Raw genomic sequence first — 23267 nt, 5'->3', positions numbered from 1 at the left:
TTACACACGTTTTTTCTGTTTATTTTTCTGTTACAGGAATTCTGTGTGCCCCCCGCCAAGTGAAATCCTTTAAGGTCTAGGTAAGATTGGCACAAAAGACCTTCTGTGGTCCAGCAGCTCTTAGAAGGCCTCTCTGGAGAAATCTCTTTTCTGAAGGATTTTGGCATGCCTAGCAAGGGCATGCGTGCAAATGAAGATCTGGAAGATCTTCAAAGAAGGTCTTCAAAACCTGGCTGGCCACGGCTCTGGGCAACCTGCTCTAAGGTGGCCCTCCTTGAGCATGGGGGTTGGACAAGATGACCCCCAGAGGTCCCTTCCAACCTCAACCATTCTGTGATTCTCTGGGTACAAGCCCAGGGCGGTGGGTGATGGAGAGAAGCAGAGAGACATACATAGAGTTAATCCACACTGAAAATTTTTCATGCTCTCATGGTTCATATGTCTATCCCAAACTTGGGCTTGCCTCCCTAGAAGATGCACCATATTTAAATTATTTTTTAAGAATCTAGGAAAGATGTGAAGCAGCTCACCATGACGGACAAGGTGCAACCTTGATTGTGAAGCAGCTACAAGATTTCCAGTTGCCAGCTATGCCACAGCATCTCTCCAAACCTGTTCTAAATGTCACAAATAAAAAAAAACACCCTACAAGTTTTATGAAAAAGTAACAAATATTGTACACGTGCCTGCTTTATCTAGAAAATTTTTAGAATCAGAAACAAAGGAAGAGTGAAGGCTAAGCATTCATAAATGGTACAGGTAATGGAAACCTGGGCTATTATTTTTCAGCGGTGCACAGATGGTAGGAAACAAGGGCACAAATGGATATCAAAAAAACCACCGGAAAAGACATTTAATTTTCTGACTCTGAGCTTAGTAAACATGTGGAAATACTTTCCACGCATGTTAGTTAAGGTAGTCACAATATGCATGAATGCTAAAAGACGGCCAGGGCTGGGAGAGGAAAAGAGGATGAACCATCTGACAGTGTTCATTATACAAGGTATCATCTACCACCTCAGGAGAAAAGATTCTAAAGCCCTCTAAAGATACAGAGCATTTTCTAAAAACAACTTTTGAACATCAGCATCTTGCTTTGAGATTATTCAAACAGCAGTAGCTTCTATCATCCACTCACTTCTGGGGGGAAGGGCAACTACACGGTGTGATATATAAAAATACACGATCTCTTTGATGTTCTGTTCTGCCAGATAATTACCAGAATCGCACAGTAGGCTTAATGTTAGAATTATTTGGTTGTGGTTAAGTATTGTGGGTTTTAACACTGGCAGAAATGCTCAAGGCCTCCAATCAGTACAATTTTAAGTCATAAGCAGTAATTGTAAATTAACGTTCTGAATGTTATTTGGTCACCCCATAAATTCCTTAGCACTGTAATACTTTTTTCAGTGCATTGAGCCTTGACCTAATGACTACCCTCTAGTGATCCAGGAGTGGAGTTTATATTTGTAGGCATTGAACTTTAAGGAGTCTTTGAACAAGAGCCATAAGGCAGATCTGTAATGCAGCTAACAATCCACTGGGGAACCCAACAAAAACAGTAATACTTTAGCCAACCGTGTAGCTTTAGGCTTCAGAAAAGAAGATAAAGGAAAATAACCTAATTGTTAAACCGCACATTCTTCCCCATAATTTTAAATTGCAGACCGAATAAACATTTTGGCTAGCTCAGTAACGACATCGCTCTCTCTCCCTCTAGGAAAGGAAGAGTTAATGGACACAGCAGATGATGGAGAGTTTCACCAGCCTTCCTAGAACACAACGGCTGGTCGGCCCTCGACAGCAGCAGCTGCAGGCTCGCTCGCAGCCTGCTCCCCAGCTCAGCTGTCATATTACAGAGCGGGACAGAAGGAACCTCTCTTGGCCTAACAGCTGTCTCCCTTAATGGATTGCCCAGGTCACTGCTTCCAGCCATCATCCGTTTCTCCCTGCTCAAATCCTCGTTGCACACGTTCGGGCGGCTCCGAGTTCAAACCTGCCCTGGGGCGGAGGAACGGTCGGATCCCGGACTACCTTTGCACAGGCCAGAAACAGAATCGTTTTGTTCTGACATTCAGGGTGGGAACCAGATAATCCTGTGAGTGAGCTGAACCGGTCACAGTGTGAAGTTTTCAGAGAAAGCAGTTGTAATATCATAACTAACTTCAAAATAAATACAGTAAACATGCCTAAGTCAAAGACTCCTCTTTGAAGGATACCACAGATAGCCATCTTCCTAAACAGATTTTTACTTCCTTTAGCGGAAACAAAATAGCGTGGATAAGTGCCGAGACATGTCTCTAAGTGAACTCGTACTGAGAAGTGAGGCTCTTATCGTTGCGATCTTCTCACCGCGCTAGGAGTGGGGCGAGCAAAGCCAAGGTTAGATACTGTTGGGCTAACAATAGAAGCATGTGGTGCCTTTCAGGGCATGAATGCCAGTTTTTTACTGCAGGTGCTCTTGTGGCGTGGCCGCAGGAGGAAAGCGATAACTGACATCCTTTCCCATTCAATTTACAGTCAAAAGAGTGTTTGTAATTTAGTAGTTGACTGGCTGAAGCTCAGCCCATATGGTAGCTGTTGTTCAGCAAGGGCGGGGAGGGGGGGGGCGGAAAAAAAGTACAGTACTTAACCGGAAAGAACAGGCAGTCTGTGCACCAAAACTCAAGCTTCAAGGGGGTTCTGGCCCACTTTCATTCATATTTAAATGTACGTGTTCACACTGGGGACAGGGACACCAAGCCACATTTCCTAATACTGCAAATTACTGCTTTACTTTAGGTCTTGTGTGTTATATACAAAGAGGAAAAAAAAAAACAAAAACCTGAATGCAGATTTGCATCAGCGTCCCACGGGGAATGCTGAAGGTTAGAAGCAAAACCAGCTGGAAAATACATAAAGAGCACAACACAGACGACAGTCTGGGTCTCTTTTCAGAATATTTCTCTCCCATTTGCCCTCTGATCGGCAGCTCTAGAAGGCCCAGAAGTCGCTGTCTGCAGCATGTAATTATGAACACAAAGAAAACAAACGCAAACTGCACAGATCATTTTAAACACATCTATGAGGTGAAATATAATTCTGAATGCAAATGTCTGGACTTACAAGGGAAAAATCACTGTTTTTTCTTTTCAGTCTTTTTAGGAAAAGACAGGTTGTTATCAACATTTCCTTAAAATCATCTAAAAAAGTTTTAAATGGCAAATACCTCCCAGGGACTCTCACGGAAAAAAAACCAACAATACTTCAAACAAGAAACTAAAAGAATGACATTAAAATAAAAAGGGTAGAATGATGATTTCAGGTTAGTTTTAGCTTGGAGGGTGTGTGTGAAGTACTGCAAAATAAACAAATGATCGATACAGGGCACACTGGCTGCTTGCAAAGAACACACAATCCTGCTGGGCTTCTGACTTCTATTCTACAGCTATGGAGCTTCCCAAGAAAACAAGGAATAAAGGAAAATGGGCAAAGAGAGAAAGCAGCAAGCTGGAAGGAAGGAAAGGAAAAGGGGACAAAGCTGATCTTTTCCACACTTGGATTCCATTTCTGTCCAGCCAATTTTTTTAAAAACATCCGTGGTATCACTGGGGACCTGGAACACGACTCAAAGCGGAGATGTGGTTATTAAAATTGTGATTAGCGACCACAAGCGCGGGGCTGGTGAAATGATGCTCTTCCTTTGCAAAGGAACCCCAGAGATAGGAGCTTCACAGAAATTGCATTTGCACATCAGCGTACAGACTGGCAGCCGCTGCCGAGCAGCTTCTATTTTTGTCCATTTTCCCTTTAGTTTAGGATAAGACATAGATCCGATAAGTCAAAAACAACACGTGCCAGCCTGAAGTAAAAATCAATCAAAAATGGTCAAAAACGATTTCTACATTCTTACAACTAGTTCCCAAACTGTCCAGTGTGTGTGTCTTGCAGTCGTATCTTCTTAGGAACTGTTTTCTCTTCCTCTTGCACGTGAAAAGCCATACAAACAGAACAGGAACCTGCCTGAACGTGCAGGAGGAGGAGTGAAAGTCGCTGTACACAAATTGCTCTCAGACACACAAGTGATCTGAAAACACTGGTTTGATTTGGTTGATTTTAATGCCATTATATGAGGCAGTAATTGAGCGTTAGAAATGAATACCAATAACACAGGAGACCCGTATTGCCCAAAAGGTGAAATGCCCACAAGCCAACACATGGAAGGACCAACAAAGGGAAGAGGCTTTCTTTGGTTCAACCCAGTAAAAGGCTGCAGCAAGAATATTAAGTTCTGCAGACTGAGAAAAATCGCAGCTCATCACCCCTTGCAATACCCTGGACAACAGCACGAAGGTATTTACCAGAGAAACTGATGGGCACCACTCAGAGGTATTTTGAAAGAACCATTTGCAAGAAGCTCCACTGAAAACATGTTGGGTTAAATGAGAAAATTATCTCTGTTGGTTCATGCAAAGTTGGCCTCTTCTATAAACAAAGGCCATTTGCTGTAGCTGAACTGATACATTTTGATTCTTTCGCAATGTTTCTGCAATTTCAAAGTTGGTCATTGTGGACAAGAGTTTCTCTTCGCTGTTGTGTTTCAGGCTATTTAATAAAGCCATTTGGATCACAGAATTAAAAGAAAACACCTAAGTTATGGCTCAGCTAGATGTGCATACTATATGGGTCGGCATATACTGGACACATTAGGAACATTAAATGAGGCTATGGCTATCCAAATTTACTACCTTTAAAAAGTAGTTTTGAGCAGCTAAAAGTTAGTTACACATCTAACAATATTACTATAAGCATGTTGTTACTCCATACTATATTTCTGCAGGTTTTATTAGCAAGGCCAGGAGTCAACATTAGTGATTTACAGTCTGTAAAAAGGCTGATGTCATTGAAATGTGAAGAAGGTCAGAATCCCCAAAGACAAATTATCTTAACAATAGAGTGAGATCATTCCATATACTTATCTGCTCCAAGGAGCAATAATCAAACAGACCTACATGTAAGAGCTCATGCTGAGCATTAGATAAAAGCTACAGAGGCAGCACCCTCTCCAACGTAATACAGCAGAGTGCTGTAGATTTTGCTCTGAGCTTCACTCCTGAAAAAGCTTAGTCTGCAAGGGTCCCAATCCCATTTATTTTTGCTAAACACTACAAAGAAAATGTTATAAGCATATGTAAGCTTGAATACAAGACCTGGTTCTATTTCAAATAGAGGCACCGATACCTACATGGAGCTAAATAATGGGGATCATTAAAAAAAGGAGAGTTTGCCTTTGAACTTTCATGTAAGGTTTAATATACAGCTTTTTGCTGCCCTAAAATTCTACAGGACAATTAAGATCCAAATCTGCGTGAAGAATAAAATCCCCCACAGGTTCTCAACCAGAATAAATCAGTTCAACTTTTTTGATATAGAAGAGCTACAACACTAACTAATGTTAGCTACCAAGAAAAGAGAATTACACACATTTATACGATCTGAGAAAACACCCACATTTTTGTTATTCCTTGAGTAATTTCTACAGAATCCTACTGGTCGTATCTCCATTACCTCCTGCAACATTTTCCTGTGGATGTGGGGGATGGAGGTTGCTTGTGTTGTGGTAAAAAGAAAAGCTGTCTCTACAGAACAGGGAGTGATGCTAATCATCTGCAACAGGAACAAGCAATTTGTCAAAAATTAAGAACGTTTTTAAAAATGATGAATTTGTAACACAAGGCCTCCTCTTATTTAGAAGTGAGAAGGGTCGAATTGTTAGCTTGCCTCTTCCATCTCAAATAAATATAAATTGCCGAAGTTCAGTGCTTCTGAAGTGAAAAAGTAGTCCTACGTAGTACATTTAATGAAGAATTGCAATTGTGCTCCCGCATGAGCTGACGAGCTTCCTGGATGTGGGTGTTTCATTTAAACTTCTAAGAGGACATCAAAACACATTTACATGAATATAGATCATTGCTTCCGCTGGTTGATTTAAATGCATCTTACAGCTGTGGAGAAAGATTTTCTCACTATTCAAAACATCCTTCTTAAAAGGAATTATTGACTTATTACTTTCTTTTTACACACATCAATAAAATTAGACCTGCTTCTGAACCCCCATATTCTTTTAGCAGCAACCTTCATCCTCCTTCCATTTGCTCTGTACCAGAACTCTAATACTTTTGCCTGAGAAACATTTCGTGGCACATTCTGAGTTTACAGTGAATGCTCCTCCAGGTGGTAGACGTGTTTCACAGCTATTCCCACCTGATGCTATCACAACATCCCAGCACAGCCTACGGAGTTTCTAAAATCAGGTTTTCCCATTACTGATTAATGCTGGTTTGCTGGAAGACCAACCATCACGAGGAAAGAGACACCTCTACGAAATATGTTACCTCTGGGTATTCCTTCTAGAGGGCTAGGATAATTTTTTTTTTTTTTTTTAAATAAAGAAGCAAGCAAAACCCAAGCCTGTTTCTTTAACAGGAAGTGCTGAGAGTGGAAACTCAGTCTCAGACTTCTTTCATGAGGTAGTTAAAATGTTTGCTCACTTTGCAGATCATCTGTGGGTGAAGGTGAATGAAGAAGCCCTATCAGTTGATCTCGGGAATGTGGTCCATTAAAGCACCATCCTGCCCTGAGGGACCCAGCAGGGTGTATAAGTATGGAAGGGTGTATGAATTAATGCTGCATGAACCGGTAATGACTTCTGATTAGGTATTATAATACATCCCTGAGCAACCAGCATAGAAAAAACCACCCTAGATTTTTGCCACCAGATCCTCCTCTGCTACACAATCCACAAATCATTCATTTCGCTTTCCACAAGTATGCATTTAGCGTTTTAAAAAACATTGTACAGCACATTATGTAGCGTTCAAAAAGACATTTGCCAGGGCTGAAGGAAAAGCAAACAACAGACTTTTTGATAACTTGATGAGTTCCTGGGATGTTCTCCCCTATTTTTGTGTCTCAAAAGAAAAGCAGCATGCTCTTTCAGAGTGTCATTGTAAGTCAGCGATGAATATCGTCACCAAGAGGTTTGATATAGCAGCATCAGAAAAGGAAATACGGCATAATAGGGGAAGTCCCCGTCTTTGCCTTGAAACGCTGAAAATACACCTATGATTCAAGAGATTTGTATAAATCCACTGAGTAAAAGGGACGCAAAATAAACAAACTCCCCTTACTTTGCTATAATTCTAAAAAAAAACTTTTAGGAGGATAACAACATAAAACCAACGTAGCTCAAAGTCATGGAAAATATCCTTTGATTTGGAAATTAACAAAAGTTGCAGAATTTCAATCTCTAAGTATCAGGAAATCATTATTTCTGCAAACCTCCCCTGTAACAACTCCATCAACCTTTCCAAAATAATATTTGTTGTAGCAAAAAGGCCTTCGAACCTACCAAATTCTTATTTTCCCTTCTATAATGTTACCTCTGGTTGCACAACTTTCAAAAGCGAAGTTTGTCCATTTATCCAGTAATCACCTTTCTCTCTTCTGGCCCTCATTACTGCTTCATCTACAACAGCATTTATTGTCAACAAAAGCAGAGTGAAAACCTTACACTGTGACTTTTTGCCCTCTTGTTACTTATTCGGAATGATTAAAGATGATCTGAAATGATTTCAAATGGATTTTTACATCTGGAATATCAAACACAACTCGTTTCTCAACCTTTTGTTGAAGTGCTGGATAATGATGTTGTGTAAGACTTAATGTTTAAGTCTTTCTCTCTGTCACTGAGCAAAGAAGAAAGGCCAATTCATAAGCACCAGGGAGAGAAGGAAAGCTCTAGATCAGTTTCTAGTCTCATTTGGTATCACTTGCCCAGCCTCCCAAGGATTTAGCCTACGTGCTTCCATTTACTAGTAAAAGCACAAGTACACACACGCTTCTTTTCTCCCAGCCAACCTAGGGGCTAAAGGAGGGTTGTATTTTGAGAAAATCTTTAGAAAACACAATCCAAGGTCTAAAAATGAAAACAGAACAAACTATTCTTTACCCTGATAAAGAGCAGGGGTAACTCAGCATACACCCAGCAAGGAGGGAAGAATCAGGACTAGCATTTTCCCCCCAAACAGCTCGATATTTTAGCAGATTTACTGCCAGCCTCCAGCCCTTCTGCTTTGTTTGGATCATGCAGACTCAGATCAAGAATTAAATCTAGAGAAAAAGGCATCTGTTCAGGGACTATTAGCAGCTCTTTGTTTTATAAAGTGACCAATGTTTCCAAAGGATTCAACATCTTTTCTTTTTAAATAAGGATTTTGCAAGAAGCTTATCTGCAATGAAAAAAAAACCACCACCACTTTTTATAAAGTATTACAAAAGTCACTTTTACAGTTACAGTAAAAGACCACAACACAGACATTAAGAGTCTGTCCTTCAAAACCACGGGTCTTTCATTTACTCGGTGGTTTGGGATTTTTTGTTTGTTGCTTTTAAAGTAAAATACTATATTTGGGGGTTCTTGTATGCATTTGGGTTTTTTCTGCCATCATGGTGAAGCTGCAAACATTTTCATCTTTTCCTCTAATTTGATGCCAACATCAAGCTGGAAACTTTTTTTTTTTTAATGAAAACAGAGATTCTGATGAAATACAAGACCTGAGGTTTTTAGGAAAAACAAAATATCACAAGATTTGTCATAAAAACATGGTGTTGGCAACAGTAACAGCCTCTGTATGCACAGTAGCTTGCTATTTATAGGAGTGCTCACAAGTCTGCAGACATAGTTCTGCTCTCCAGTAATAAACCTATAAGGAAAAGTCTCAGCTAGCGTTATCACAGATACCTGCCTCTTCGTAAGTCAAGAACAAAATGGACGTGGCACAAAAAAACCCAACAGATCCTCATCTGATGAAGTCAAACAGGACTCGACTGAAGTCACATGAACCACAATGAATTACCCAATAGATTCTGGTCCTAAATCTCACTCTGCATGTACTGAAAACTGAAGGATAGGCTGCATTACATACCACACTTCCACGTAACCAGCTGCAAAAGAAGTGCACGTCCTGCAGGGAGGCCACACAAGGGAGTCAGTTTGCCAAACCAACACAAACAGCATGCCAGTCACATGGCTGCGCCCAAGTGTCTGACGAGGCGTGTGTGATTTTGGATGATTTTCACACTTCTCAGCCATTCTTTCAACTGTTGAGTGACTTTCTTCACTGAACCACTCCTTTGTTCCTTCCAACCGAGGTTAAAGCTAAGATCCAACTTCAACTCTTTTGGCCGCTGTTCTCCTTTCACTGCCTGCTCACAGGACGTACGCTCTCTGGGTCAACGGGGCCGACGCTATGGACTGGGGAACTTGTCTCTTTTGATTGTCTAAGAGTGAATCACACATCACATGACAACAACATTGCTCAAGTCCAAACTGCTAATACCAATAGTAAACCTGTTTATACAACAAAAGCAAGGGAATCTTAAAGTTACTTTACCTTTCAGACACATTTAGAAGATGCAGCTGTTTGCCATTCTTTTATTCAGCTCTGAGGAAATACATAGTTTCATTCTTTCTGAGAAACATGCGAGAAATTCTTTCTGAGAAATAAGTTACCTGCGAGCTCTAGAGCAAAAGCAGAGCTCAGCTTGTCAGCCACCAACTCTTGTCTACACAGCCAGGTGTTTTCCTTTGTCAATCACAATTTTACCATCTTCTCTTTGGGTTTGAAGAAATGATGTTAATAAGCTCAAGCACAAGTGGCCAGCAGGTCAAGGGAGGTCATCCTCCCCCTCTGCTCTGCCTTGGTGAGGCTGCACCTGGAGCACTGTGTCCAGTTCTGGGCTCCCCAGTTCAAGAGGGACAGGGAACTGCTGGAGAGGGTGCAGCAGAGAGCTACCGAGATGATTAGGGAATGGGAACACCTCTCTTATGAAGAAAGGCTGAGGGACTTGGGTCTCTTCAGTCTCGAAAAAAGACGACTGAGGGGGGATCTTATCAACGCTTCCAAATACTGAAAGGGTGGGTGTCAGGAGGATGGGGCCAGGCTCTTTTCAGTGGTGCCCGGGGACAGGACAAGAGGCAACGGGCACAAACTTGACCATAGGAAGTTGCATCTAAACATGAGGAGGAACTTCTTTCCTTTGAGGGTGGCAGAGCCCTGGCACAGGCTGCCCAGAGAGGTGGTGGAGTCTCCGTCTCTGGAGACATTCAGAACCCCCCTGGACACGTTCCTGTGTGACCTGCTCTGGGTGACCCTGCTCTGGCAGGGGGTTGGACTAGATGATCTCCAGAGGTCCCTTCCAACCCCTGCCATTCTGTGATTCTGTGAAGTGACAGCTATCGGAATGCAGAAGTTACTGTACTTCCCTTTTTTATAGCCCAAACTCTTCCAGCCCAGGTTGGCAGAGGCTTCCTTCATGTGCTTTGGAGTGCTCAACTGAGAGAGAACCATGAGAACAAAAACCCTTATAGCATTCTCTTACATGAGAGCAGAGTAAGCTCTGTAATTTCATGACCCTGGGCCTCCCACCTTCATGCAGCCTGTGGATCTCGGCACAACATCCCTTCAAAATACACTTGCATGCAGATCTTCAGGCTCCACCTGTCCCAGCAGCAAGATTCAATAGAAGCCATGATTCACTGCTGAGGCCTGGCAGAAAAGGATGAAAAGGTTATTTAGAGCTGCTTTCTATACAGTCGGTAAACTGGTACCCAGGGAATTGCTGCCGCTGGTAATGCACAGCTCCCTTCCACCATGCTCCCTGAAACGATGAGCCTGACACTGTCAAGAGGTTTCTACGAAGTCTAGAGGGCAGCGAGGGAGACAGAGAAACAAGCTACGGAGGCTTGTTTCTTCATGCTTTCCTTCGCAGAGGCAAGGCTGTACAGAAGGCACGCTCTGACTGGTAATTACATTCTGCCTGTCAAGGCAGCGTATCTTCCATCGAGCATACTCGCACACTATCTATTATTGAACACTTCTAGAGCAACAAAGCAATCTCATTATGCAATTAAAACAGTTACTATAAAGGCACTCATACAAGTGTGATATTATTTTTTTCCACAGCATTTTTGCACTTCTCCAGCCTTCCCCTTTCACACCAGCTGCAGCTGAATTACTCACTGGCCTTGATGCTTACAATGTTGGATGTGATAGGAACAGACTAGACATTGTTTTAACACAGGAAGGTTAATTTAAAATAACCTTCCTAAGCTGTTCATGCTGCATGACAGCAACATTACAAGGAGAAGACATGGATTCATAAATAGGATCAGCTTTCAATCCCCAGACCAGCGATAGCAGCACTTGTCATGAACATTCTGTGCCTCAGTCTCCAGGGGAAGTGAAGCTTCAGCTGCCGCTTACGCAGCTCCTTCTGTCAGTCACTCCGTGAAGCAACGCCAGCTTTCTTCTTCTAAAGAGCCATTCTCTTGACCTCCTAAAGGTAAATGCTACCATGACAAGAGATGAAAGACAGAAAACAATTAGTGGCAGGTACGCTCCACAGCATGCCTGCTGCGGTATTTCAGCACGAGTTGGCTCTGGATATGCCAGTATCACTGAGCAAATAAATCAGCCTCTGGAATTAGGCTGATTGTTATAAAATCATCATTTTTAGGAGCATTAGAAAAATATAAAAAAAGACTTGGGGTCAAACACGTATATTAGAGGCAACCGGAAACCACAGCTCAATGGTTGCATCACTCCTGCTGTGAAAATTTTTGAGGGTTTTTTTGTCATCTCATTCCCTAACTCCTACTATGACTGACCTTGACTTTGCATCCTTCCCTTTGAACAAAGCAGGAGTAAAATCTCAGAGTATTCGGGCGCTAAGTGCAGCCAAAAAGTTATACTGCCTTCAGATGTGGCAAAGGAGTGGGACTCCTGAAGCTGCAAGATTAAATCTGCCTCTTCGTCATGATCAGCCTTCTTACAGCTCCACTAAGGACAGTGTTCAGGCTTGCATTGCACAGTGGCCACTCCAAACCATTTTCTTGAATCCTGCAATTACAAGACAGCTGAATGTTCCCCTTTTCAAATGCTACGAAATCACCACTACTACAGAAAAAAAATTGCTTTTGTAGGGCACACCAAGTTAGAAGGCCAGAGACCATTTTGTACTCACCCCCTCTAAAAAGGGTGTTGCTTACTCTACAGCCTTCTTTTCACATTAACATTGTGGGCTTTTCGTTTTTTTTTTTTTTTTTAAAGCAAGTTATAATCCAGAATTATTGTATTCAGGAGAATATGGCAGAGGGGACAATGATACACATAACTGTCATGGAATTATCGCTAAAGCCCAAAAGTTTCTTAGGACTTGTCTCTAAGTTTGAGGCCTATTCCAGGGTAGCAGTTTACACTGGCATAAATCATTCAGCGAGCACTGAAACAAGAGTGATTTATTCATTACCTGACTTAATTTATTACAGGGTAAAAGAACCATTTGAAAAATTCTGGAAAGAGCTCTCCACAGATGGGGAAAAGCCAGCACTGAATTGGTGATGATGATCAATCTGCCTCCCATTTGTAATTCCACTTGAGAAGATGCATATTTTAGCTGTGCTTTGTGGCCACTTCACAAAAAGCAGCATAACATTACTGAATTCCCCTCCCTCTTGGGGGATAGCAAACATGTAGGAAATGCAGGGTTTAAAAAGGCTATAGATTCTTTTGACAAAAGTCTTATTTTTGCTGCCTGTGCAGATTATTATTTATTGTTAGCCTTTTACACCAGCAGCTTTTCTATGAGAAAAAAATGCATCTAGATATCTCACTGGAGACCAGCGAGACATGCCACTTTTGTAAGGGTGAAGGACAAGCCTTTTATACGGCCATCAAAAATGCTAACAAGAAAACACTACTGAATTTTGATCCTTTTTTTTTTTTGGTTGTTCAAATTCCAGAATCAGCAAGTCTTTACAAAGATAAGCAGTTTCAGTAAAAAGAAGTAAATAAGTTGATAATAAAAATACTCCTCTAAAGAATCACTGGGGGGTTATGGAGTTGGATGCTTGGTAAAATAGGAAATGAAGGAGGAGGGATGAGTAGAGGGGGAGGAAGGAGAAATTAACAATAAATAAATAAATAAAGCTCCTGTAGGAAAACAGCATCTGTTGAACCAGAAAAGTCTCTGCCAAACAGCCCAAACCACACTACTTCATGGTATCTATTTTTTCCTCCTGTTAGTCATGGGTTGCAGGAGTTTTATAATCATGGAATGACACAACTGTAAACGACCAATGCCCCCCAAACTTTTCAGTTCAGTTTACTAATAAAAACTATAAGAATCAGTATTGATTTTTAACTTACCTGCTTTTCAGAAGATCCAAACTAACACAAAACAAGCTAAAAAGCACGCACACACAACAGAGGATATGTCTAAGCCATACCAAGTAGGTGAGAGACCAAAATTCAGAAATACTGCTAAATGAAAATGATCTTTACATGTAAATGTTATATCTTGCATGTAAACTATTTGTCTAAGCACCAGTAAAATCAGTCAGGCCTATACAGACATCTCACATTAACACTATAAGTATTTTCCTTCTCAGGGCTGTACTGAAGAAGCAAATCACAGACACTGCAAATTTGAGGAGTAAAACCGCAAACTGGTGAAGAACGGCACAATAAGAAATGCACGCACTTTTTATCATTTTACAGACATATCTATGCATGGTTTAAAATAAGAGGTTCTACTCCACATTCTGCCAACCTTTCCCCAACTTCACTGAATCCCACTTCGCAGGAGATTCCCAAGAAGCTTGAGTTGTGGCTGTGGAAATGGCATCAGCTTTTCTTAAAAACACCCTGTGCCTGGCAAGACTACCACATGGATGTTTGTACCTTTTACCCTACAGCCACAGCTGAGATGTCGTAAGTGAATCTGAAGAATTCAATAGTAAAGTTGATGTTCAAAAAATACCAATTAAAAATAAAAAAAAACTATTTCAGACAAGAATGTGTATTTACTTGGCTTTCTGCATATTCCTATAAGATTCATAACTGTTGGCAGGGGGAGGTAGAAAAGAAAATATTCCTGTCTGACATTGAAAGCTTTGGTGCATCCATGCTTTTAAAAATACTTCTTAGCTTAAAACATGTGTTTTCAGGTCACTTTTCCTGTCAACAATAACCTGTATTATACACAAATTGAATGAAAAGACTTTTAAATCCATAGAAAAGCTTAGCTATAGTCAAAATAAGAGAATAACAACAATGCAAATGCAAACACCCTCAAATGACACTGTTAAGAGAACATTTACTACCTGGAAATGTCATGTAAATATTTGACCTTTAAAAATCGTATTTCAGAATTGGTTTCATTTCCATGGATTTTACATATCAGAAGTAATGTCAGTTGATGGAAATTTCTTATAAGCATACTGTAAGCGGCGATCTAGTAGTATGCAGTAAAAAAAAATAATTAATTATTAACATTTAACATCCTCCAAGGAAGGATTTCAAAACATTTTATGAATACTAAAGGACTATGTGTCAACATAACAATAGGTACTAAAAAGACCTTATCACTATTTTCTTGACTGTCCTTATCCTATACATGATGCAAACAAGGAAAACTACACTCCCTTGCCTAGCTTCAACTCTTGAGTTTTCACAGGCAGCCTGGTATGAACAAGAATCAAAATGAATCAGAAGCTGTGTGAGAATTCAAACCAAGCAGTAGAAAAAAATTAAAAAAAATGGTGCTGACAAAACAATCCTGCTCATTCACATCTTCTCCTCCACATGCTCTTCTATTTCTGCTTCCAAAGAAACTAGGAAGAAGCACAGAAAAGTCTAACACAGCATTTTGAACCAAACTGAAGTTAGAAAGGAGAAACTCTAATAGAAGAGTTCAAGAATTTTGCCAGGACTCCTCTGCTATCAAAGTATTTAATCTAATAAAGCATTCCAAAATCACTTACAGCCAAAGCTACTCTTCTGTGCTTTAAATGGTCTTTTATCAGAAGTACCATGTACAGTTCAAATGTTGCATGTTTCTCTCTTCTTGTTAGCACAGCAGCTGACTTCATGAAGGAGCGACACGCTGTATTTCCCACAGAATAAGCTTCCAAATATTAGTATCTCAAACAAGAAGAGTTAGTTCCTAAGGTTAGTAGAGAGTCAAGAGATTGTCTTCAGATCTAGTTTGGAAACTACATGTTTTGGCACAGAAATACTGTGCTTCTCTGGTGTCTCTGTCCTCATCAACTGTAATGTTGAAGCTGCAGCTGAAGTCCTAAACTAGCATGAAAAGAGGGGTAAGAAATAAAACACAGCACAGATTCCAGTTATGCTTTGATTTTTGGACTCCTGCTTTAAAATGTAAGTGAAGTTTGTTGAAAAAAAGAAAAAAATATGTGGGAGAAAAAAAAAAAAGATGAATCACCTAAGATTACTAGCGGTTGAGAAAATGAAAGTTTTTTAAAGCAAGCAGATAAAAGAAGTGTGGCCAGAGACAAGAGAAAGGGGCTTGCTGGCCACTTTATTCTTCTCTGGGGAAATCTACCTCCTATTTTTGTTCTTTACTTTCTATACAGTGGAATCATTTGGATTATCATATGGCTTGCCCAGTGAATAGCTATCATTGTCTAATAAATGTTACCACATAGAAGCTGACATTTGTTTTTGTATTTTATCAATTGTAAGGAGCCTTGATTCTACTAAAGACAGTAGAGCCAAATCACGTCAACTGAGTGCATAGCTTTTAGAAAGCTAAAAATGTACTGAACATTTACACATATAAATATAAATTATTTTAAAAGCTGTGTATGCTTATTTTAAATACGTATTATATTTAGCAATAAAGCTGGTAATGGAAAATGAAATTATATAATGGCCAACTCTCAATTAAATCTTTCCATGGCTTGCTCCATCATTAAGTTATTTACCCAGCTTTGCAGAGGTGTTCCAAAATTATGCCATATCATTACATAAGTGTAACAAAGCTGAGGAAAACCAGATACATCAAGTTACTTTTTGAATAATCCAGACAAAAATGGTTAGAGATTCATGGCACATAAGCAATTACATTGTCTTCCCGCCAGTAGCTCTTGCTAAAGAAAACAGATCTTAAATATTGCTGTAAGCACTTCTTGCAGGTTAGTTTGATTTTCTTCTGCTAGTTAATGGAGTTTTTGCTCTTTACAAATAGGATCACAGAATGGTTTGCATTGGAAGGGACCTTAAAGATCACACAGTTCCACCCCCCCCTTCCCTGGGCAGGGACACCTCCCACCAGACCAGGCTGCTCCAAGCCCCATCCAGCCTGGCCTTGAACACCTCCAGGGATGGGGCAGCCACAGCTTCTCTGGGCAACCTGTTCCAGTGTCTCACCATCCCCATAGGGAAAACTTCCTTCCTGATACCTCATCTATATCTACCCTCTTCCAGTTTGAAGCCATTACCCCTCATCCTATCACTACATGCCCTTGTGAAAAAAGACCCTCTCCAATAATAGTGTTGCGACATCCTGAATTATCATCTTTATGCTGTTTGAGATGCAATCCAAAACCACGCCATAACAAAATATGAAAGTTATTGTTAAATCTTTTAAAATCTATGTTAATGCTCTTTCTGCTTACTCAAGTATATTAGATTACAGTTAACAATTACGCAGCCACAACAATGACCAACCTGTCCATCTCTACGTCACTTAGTCAAGCACCTTTGTGACTGCGGGCCAGACATCCCTAACGTTATCTCGGATTCAGCTAGCAGGGTAGCTGTATTAGCCAAGATCTCGTTACAAACATTTATGTCTCAACTGTTTTTTGCAGGCTGCTGTAAGTAACCGTGCCTTCCACGGCAATACCAGCTGGCAGTGCCCAAACTACCTCAGTATGTTTGCCCAAGCTCTAACAGGGCTGCTGCGCAGACATCCCTTGCACAACAACAGCAATTTATGGAACAACCTTCTAAGGAAGATAAACATTTCATTTGCTTGAATAATTCATAAATACAATCTTAAAAGGAAACATTTCCATAATGAAAGCAAACAAGCTGGAAAAGAAAAGGCTATTTAAAATAAAAGTTAAGCATTCAAAATCATTCTATTTGTGATACAAGTAACAGTTTTCTTTCCTGTAAGAGGCAAAACTGATATGAGTAACTTCTGCCTGCTGCATTAATTGACACACACAGAATATTTATTCAGAAAGACCGAGCAGGTGCTAAGGGAATACAAGGCAATCACAAATTAAAGAAATGGTCATATTCTGGAAAGAAAAAGACAACCCATTTGCATGGGTATTTGAAACACAACTCTTTGCAATTAGCAAAGACAAAAGGTAGCAGAAAGTCAGCTGGCACAAGATTTAAGGACTTCTTTCTCGTTCATTTAACTAAATAAAGAAACTCTTCAAGGACACCTATCTATTTCAGTCTTAGTCTTCTAGAATTCTTATCCTTTCCTTTTCCAAATCTAAGCAGCCAAATGAGAAGAAAATTCACGCATCATGTTTCTTCTATCCAAGGTTTCCATTTTTCTTAACTAATACTTATCCCCTCTGAGGACTTTTTTTCCTGTTAGTCTTGGTCTGAATCATTTTGGAGCCTTCTGCATCCCAGACACCTGCAAACAGCAGGACATTTTGTATATTGTTCCAAGTGTTTCCCTTCATCGAATTCAACGCAACAGGCTGAATGGGTAGAAATTTCTGCGAGAGTCTGTAAACACTCACACAGGATTGGCAGAGGTAGCTGTGTGCCTAATTCAGAGATGGCGGCTCTGATAAGGATAATCATATGACCTTTTTAACAAGATGTGTTCTAAGCAGGGAAAAAAGACTAACCTTGCTTGGTTTGCAGGGCTTAGTCTTACAGATGTGCTATTTCTGCCCTCTGATTTAAAGATACATTTCTGATTTAGATGACTGCTTACAGGAGGAACAGAGTAAAAAAAATAGCTCATAAACTCCTAATAGGCTTACATCTATTTGCATATAGGTAACTATGGAAAGTACTGGTGACTATCAAATACATTACAGAAATTAAAATAAATTTTAAAAAACAGTCAAAAACATTAAGCATCTAAATTCAGTGCATGGTTTATTTGCAACAAACTAGCTAACCAGCTCTAACTGTAATTACATCTGATAAATCAGAAAGAAACAAATTAAATTAGGAGTTCCTAATCCTGTGACAGAAAGTTCAACAGGGCAGCAAGTTTTAAAAATTGAGACCAAATGCAATGAATATACTTATATTTTATTTAAATATTTTCTCTGTATAAAAGCTGGAAGGGCTTAAATTTATTAAAACCTAAGCCACAGACATTACAGCACGTAAGAAAAGTGGTGTCAAAGAACAAAGTCCAGATGAAATTTTGAATTTGCTGCATAGAAAATAATCCACCCGCACTTAGCTGAGTCAGGAGAGAAAGGAAGCAGACACAGCTACTTATTTCTACTGAGAGTTCTTTGCTTTTCAGCATGCTCCACAATTTTTTCTTCTACATAAAGTCCCTTTCGCTTTCTTACTGCATTCATGTACTTGCGGGCCTGGTTCTCTGAGTCTGCCTTTTCCCCAAAGTGCAAGTATTCTTCCTCAGTGGTTGGCACCCAGAAGGGGTCACTTGAAATGATCTATAAAAAGAAAAAAAATAAAGAAAAGTAAAGTAGTACAAAGGTTTATTAGCACATTTCAGGTAATCAGTTTGTGAAGTAGAGCAATACAAAAGCAGAGCAGATCGAGTTTTCTGGAAAGCCTGCAATTAGCTGGCTTCAATAAGCAGAAAACAAGAATTAAGATACCCTATGTAGCATTTGTCATCAGAAGCCCACAACAGCTTTTCAAATTCAGTTGCATTTATCTGCACACAAATATTTTTTGTTTAAGACAAATTTAATTGCCAGTCAGCAAACAATGCCAAATAATGTTCAGAAAATTCTCAGTTTTCAAGAAGAAATTCCTTATTTAGACTATTATCTCACTATGATTTTATCAGAATTTATAAGAACTGAAGGCTTCTGCTCATTTCTGTGCCCTATGTTCTTCAATCCCGGCAAGTTTGGACAGATAGTTTAAAAATCATTGTTTCTGGGGCTAACATATTTAGTTGAGCTGTCCTTGCAGCTTAATATCTCAGAGGCTCTCCTCTAGAAGAGATTTCTGATCTAATATGGTCAGAGAATAACTGTCTTTATCCCCAGTTCATCCTATATACCCCACACTTCTCAGACTACCACAGAGAGCGTGCCAGAGTTGTAATGATCTTACGGAGTCTTTAAAAGCTTTCCTCATTTCATCCTGCACAGCAAAGCTACAACATTTTTAATTCCCCAAGGAAGTCTGAAGAGATATTTACTCTCTACCTTTGCACTGTGCAGATGTGGCACAAATTCTAGGCTTAATGCTTAACTAGCTAGACAACAATAACAATTTATTCCATTACCGTTAGTGACTCATGTTACTTTAAGAAGCTTTAGGTTTGCAATAAATGTTTTAAGACCTAAAGAAAAAAGAGGACATCCTTTCAACTCTAAGCTCCTAAGAATCCACCTCAGTTCTACTCATACGTTAAACTGTTGCAGCATCAGAAATTACTCTTAAGCCATCAAGAGTGCGCATCAAGTCTTAAGCTCACATAGCATATGTATGTCTAATCAAATCTGGGAAACTCTGCCTAGTGAACCGATGTCTGGCTGACCAACCAAAATCGTACAGGGTTACAGTCCCGATATTTAACTTCCCTTCACATTAGTGGACAATTAACCATAAACACTGTAGTTAATGAGCATTAATACCAAGATCACCTTCCAAGCATGCTAAACATGAGCATTAGGAAGGGATAAAATTGACCATATTATGTTACTCAGGTTCTGTTGCAAAATTAAAAAATACTTATTTCACTTAAATGATAGTCGTTTTCCTCACAAGATGGAGTTACAGGTATATTTTTACTAAAAAACCCAAAGGTGATACTGTATCCATTTCTTAAACAAAATCCTGATGGAAAAAGGAGTGCAGAAAACCATTATTTACTGTAAGAATTGTGACAGTTATGGCAATAATTGAGGACATCACTCTATAATAATTTCTGAAATATATAATTATAGCACCAACATTAATGACTGACAAGGAGGGAAAAAACTTCCCTGAATACCAATTTTAGCTTATAAACCTTTTCTGGTGTTATAAACTTTTTCTTCTGACAAATACTTTTAATTGCCATATTATATTTCAAACCAAACAAAATTTCTTAAAGCTTATTTAAGTTGTCTAAACTAGCAAGAACAAGAATTTAAAAATGATGGCTTAAGATGGACAATTTTCCCCAGAAACATCAACAACTGTAAAGTCCTAATTTAGTACCTCATGTTAAGTAACATCTAACACAATCAAACAAATGACACTTTATGGGGAGTCAGGAAAATGCCTATGGCGGAAGATGGCTATTTTGTATTAGGTAACATCATGGGTTCAATCCTGCAAAATAGTATGTTAAGCCCCTAAACCAACAAAAATAGTTCCACTCTGTTACAGTTTAACTATATACATAGTCCCGGTAAATTAAGTGGAATATTACTCGTGCTGAAAGTGACATCCAATCTCAATTATTTAGGTGGGAAATGACTATGCACAGGGTTGTCTGGCTGAAAACCAAAAGCAAACAGAGCTCAGAAATAAACAGTATGAAACCTAGCTTTCCAAATGTTTCTACATTTATTTTTAACATAGAAGAATCTGCATGAGTCATATCCATTCTGATGTCTCGTACAGGGCCTTATAACCCATGCCTAGAAACATAAAGGTGATTCCTTGGTAGCTGTCCTGGTTTGAGGTAAAACAGAACCAATTTTCTGTTTTGTAATTTTACTTTTTAGCTGGGCCTCTTCTAACTGACTAAAGTCTGAAATTAACAGCACGTTGTTCAGAAACTGTTCACTCTCAGAGTGACAAGACCTGGTTATACCAAGGAATGGTACGCAGAGAGGCTCTCGCTTAGACTTATTGCTGTAACAGCCAAGGTCAGCTCACTTCGCTGTTTCCCCCGTTAGAGGGTTGGAAGCGGAGAAGCGTAGAGGGGTGCCACCCGCAGGGAGGAGCGGATGGGACAGGTGACCCAAAACTGACAAAGAGGGTATCCCATATGCATCACGCTCAGCATAAAAGCTGAGGGATCAAAGGGGCAAGGGGGCTCTGGCTCACTCTTTTCTTCAATGGCCAACATCTGAGGAGGACCCTGTCTGTTCGTCTGCCTTTGATCCCGATCTGAGCATTCCTGACTCTAGTTCCGGAATTCAGCTCCTGTCCATCACTGACTCCAGTCTGGGACTTTCCCTGTGTCTGTTGGTGACGCGATCCTGGGAGCTGGATACCATTTTGTTATACAATTACATCAATAAAAAAGAATGGTCCCCCTTCTTGAAGAGCTTGACAGTTTTACCATTATTTTATCCACTAGAAATAAAGAAAAGGCACAGTGAAGACTACTCGTGTTTTCCCAACATTTGGGCAAAATTTGCATGTTGACTTGATAAATTTGTAGCGATGTTCACCCTGAACATCTTAATGGTGGAAAAGCACCAGGGACTTCCCCATTCATGATCTACCTAAAGAGCTGAACAAACAAAAATGTCAAAGTCCAAGAACACGTGAATAAGAAAAGGTGATTCATGCTCAATGGATTTGCTCCAGACTGTACTGCTGAGGGAGATTATGCAGCTACAAACTATGATAACTTAAAAGGCTGTTACTATCCCCTTTGATGAAGATTTTTTTCTTACATTAGCAAGAAACCCAACAGCCGTAAGTTATGCCCAGAGAGAAACAGTGAGACAGTGATTGCTGAAGAATGAATACAACAGAGGATCCAAAAGTATACAAAACTGAACTTAGAGATCTAATCTACCTGTAAATATTTAGATACTCTAATGATGGATGCTTAAGAAAATCCCCAGGTTTGACAGACTGGCTCTTTTAATAATTTATGAAAGACTTGTTCTATTAATGTTAACTGAAGCTTGGCACTGGATACTTCTTCCACTGATAATTCTTTATGCTTCAACAGGTATCTCTAGCTCTCAGGAAAGCCAACATAACAGGAGGCTCAAATGTACGTATTATTTAGTAACCAGGAAGGGTAAGCCTGCAAACTTATTGCAGCATGGGGCTAGAGGATCCTGGGTGAACCGTGTACCACTATGTGATGCAGAGCAGCACTGTAGAGAGCCACAAATTAGGTTTCAAAAGCCACCTCAGTACCCACAAGAACTAGTTTTGCTTCTCAACCTGTCTAAATAATTCAGGCACTACATACTGCTTCTAGAGCACGTTATGGTGGCATTTGAAAATTTCTGTTAGAGAACCATGCCTATCTGAATGGTGCAGGCACACTGCAAAAGATGAGGTTAATTAAAACACACTATTTGTATTACCACACCATGGTGAGTAATGAGAAAGAGGAAGCCAGATCTACTGAGTCAGCTGGAAAACTTGGGGCATCAGCTATGCATCTCCTTTAAGAAGTCAGCAAATAGCCATGTTAATGTAACCCTAATATAACTACACAGAGGTATTACTGACATGGTGATAAAAAAAAGCAGGAGATTTTCTTTTCTAAAAGTTCTGATTCTGTAAGTGAAGGTGAGGGCATGGACAAGACTGTCCCTCTTCTATTCACACCACATTAATGGACCAAAGCAGATGCACAGAGCAGGTGGCATCCATCATTCCCCATACTCTGTTAACACAGTTCAAGGAAGCAAAAGGAAAAAACCGTTTCCGTATAATGCTCCAAAAGCATTGTCATCAATTTGCTTACAATGGTAGCTGTCAGAACGGTGGGTCTGGGTTTCCTGGAATCAGAGCTGAGAAGCTTTTTAGCCCCTGAGCCATTGTTTGTATTCATGGGAACCACATAGGCATGACTCTGGAATCTGTGACAGAAACTCAGTTTCTGTTTGGAAAGAGTGCTAAATGATTAATTAGATTCTAAATGGACCAATACTGCTGGAATATGATGTAGCCTTGTAACAGACAGCATTTACTGTGGGATCCCGGAAGATCCACAGGATCAAAGCAGAAAAGACACCTCAAAACGTTATTTTTCTATGTTCATGTCAGTTTTCATTTAAAATTATTTATAAGTTCATATTTTTCAGTACAAAACACTTTTTCAGTACAAAACTGAAATATATAGCCAAAGACTCATTTTTAAAACAGAAATGTGATAGCACCTTAACAGTGCTTTTCCAAAAAGTTACATTCCTAAACAAAAAATTTAATTGACACAGATCTGGAAAAATCAAGATAATATGCTTTTCACAGCTGAAAGTCTTTAAGTGACTTAAGCAATTAAGTTAACCTTCTATCAACAGCCTT

The 23267-nt window shown here is 39.8% G+C and overlaps 1 protein-coding gene across 3 annotated transcripts in view; it reads right to left on the bottom strand.

Annotated features, from left to right (window-relative positions):
* Positions 1-17985: 17985 nt before the first annotated feature.
* Positions 17986-23267, bottom strand: part of EFL1 (elongation factor like GTPase 1) — an 82825-nt gene continuing 77543 nt past the window's right edge. For all 3 annotated transcript variants that reach the window (XM_063346453.1, XM_063346454.1, XM_063346456.1), the window contains exon 20: positions 17986-18526. In XM_063346453.1, the coding sequence (XP_063202523.1) occupies positions 18338-18526 (189 nt within the window). In that variant the 3' untranslated portion in view covers positions 17986-18337. The remainder of the gene's footprint in view (positions 18527-23267) is intronic.

Source organism: Chroicocephalus ridibundus, chromosome 9 (genome assembly GCF_963924245.1).
Source record: "Chroicocephalus ridibundus chromosome 9, bChrRid1.1, whole genome shotgun sequence".
NCBI lineage: Eukaryota > Metazoa > Chordata > Aves > Charadriiformes > Laridae > Chroicocephalus > Chroicocephalus ridibundus.
Note: the sequence above shows the minus strand (reverse complement) of the source record. Positions and strands in the feature narration are given on the sequence as shown.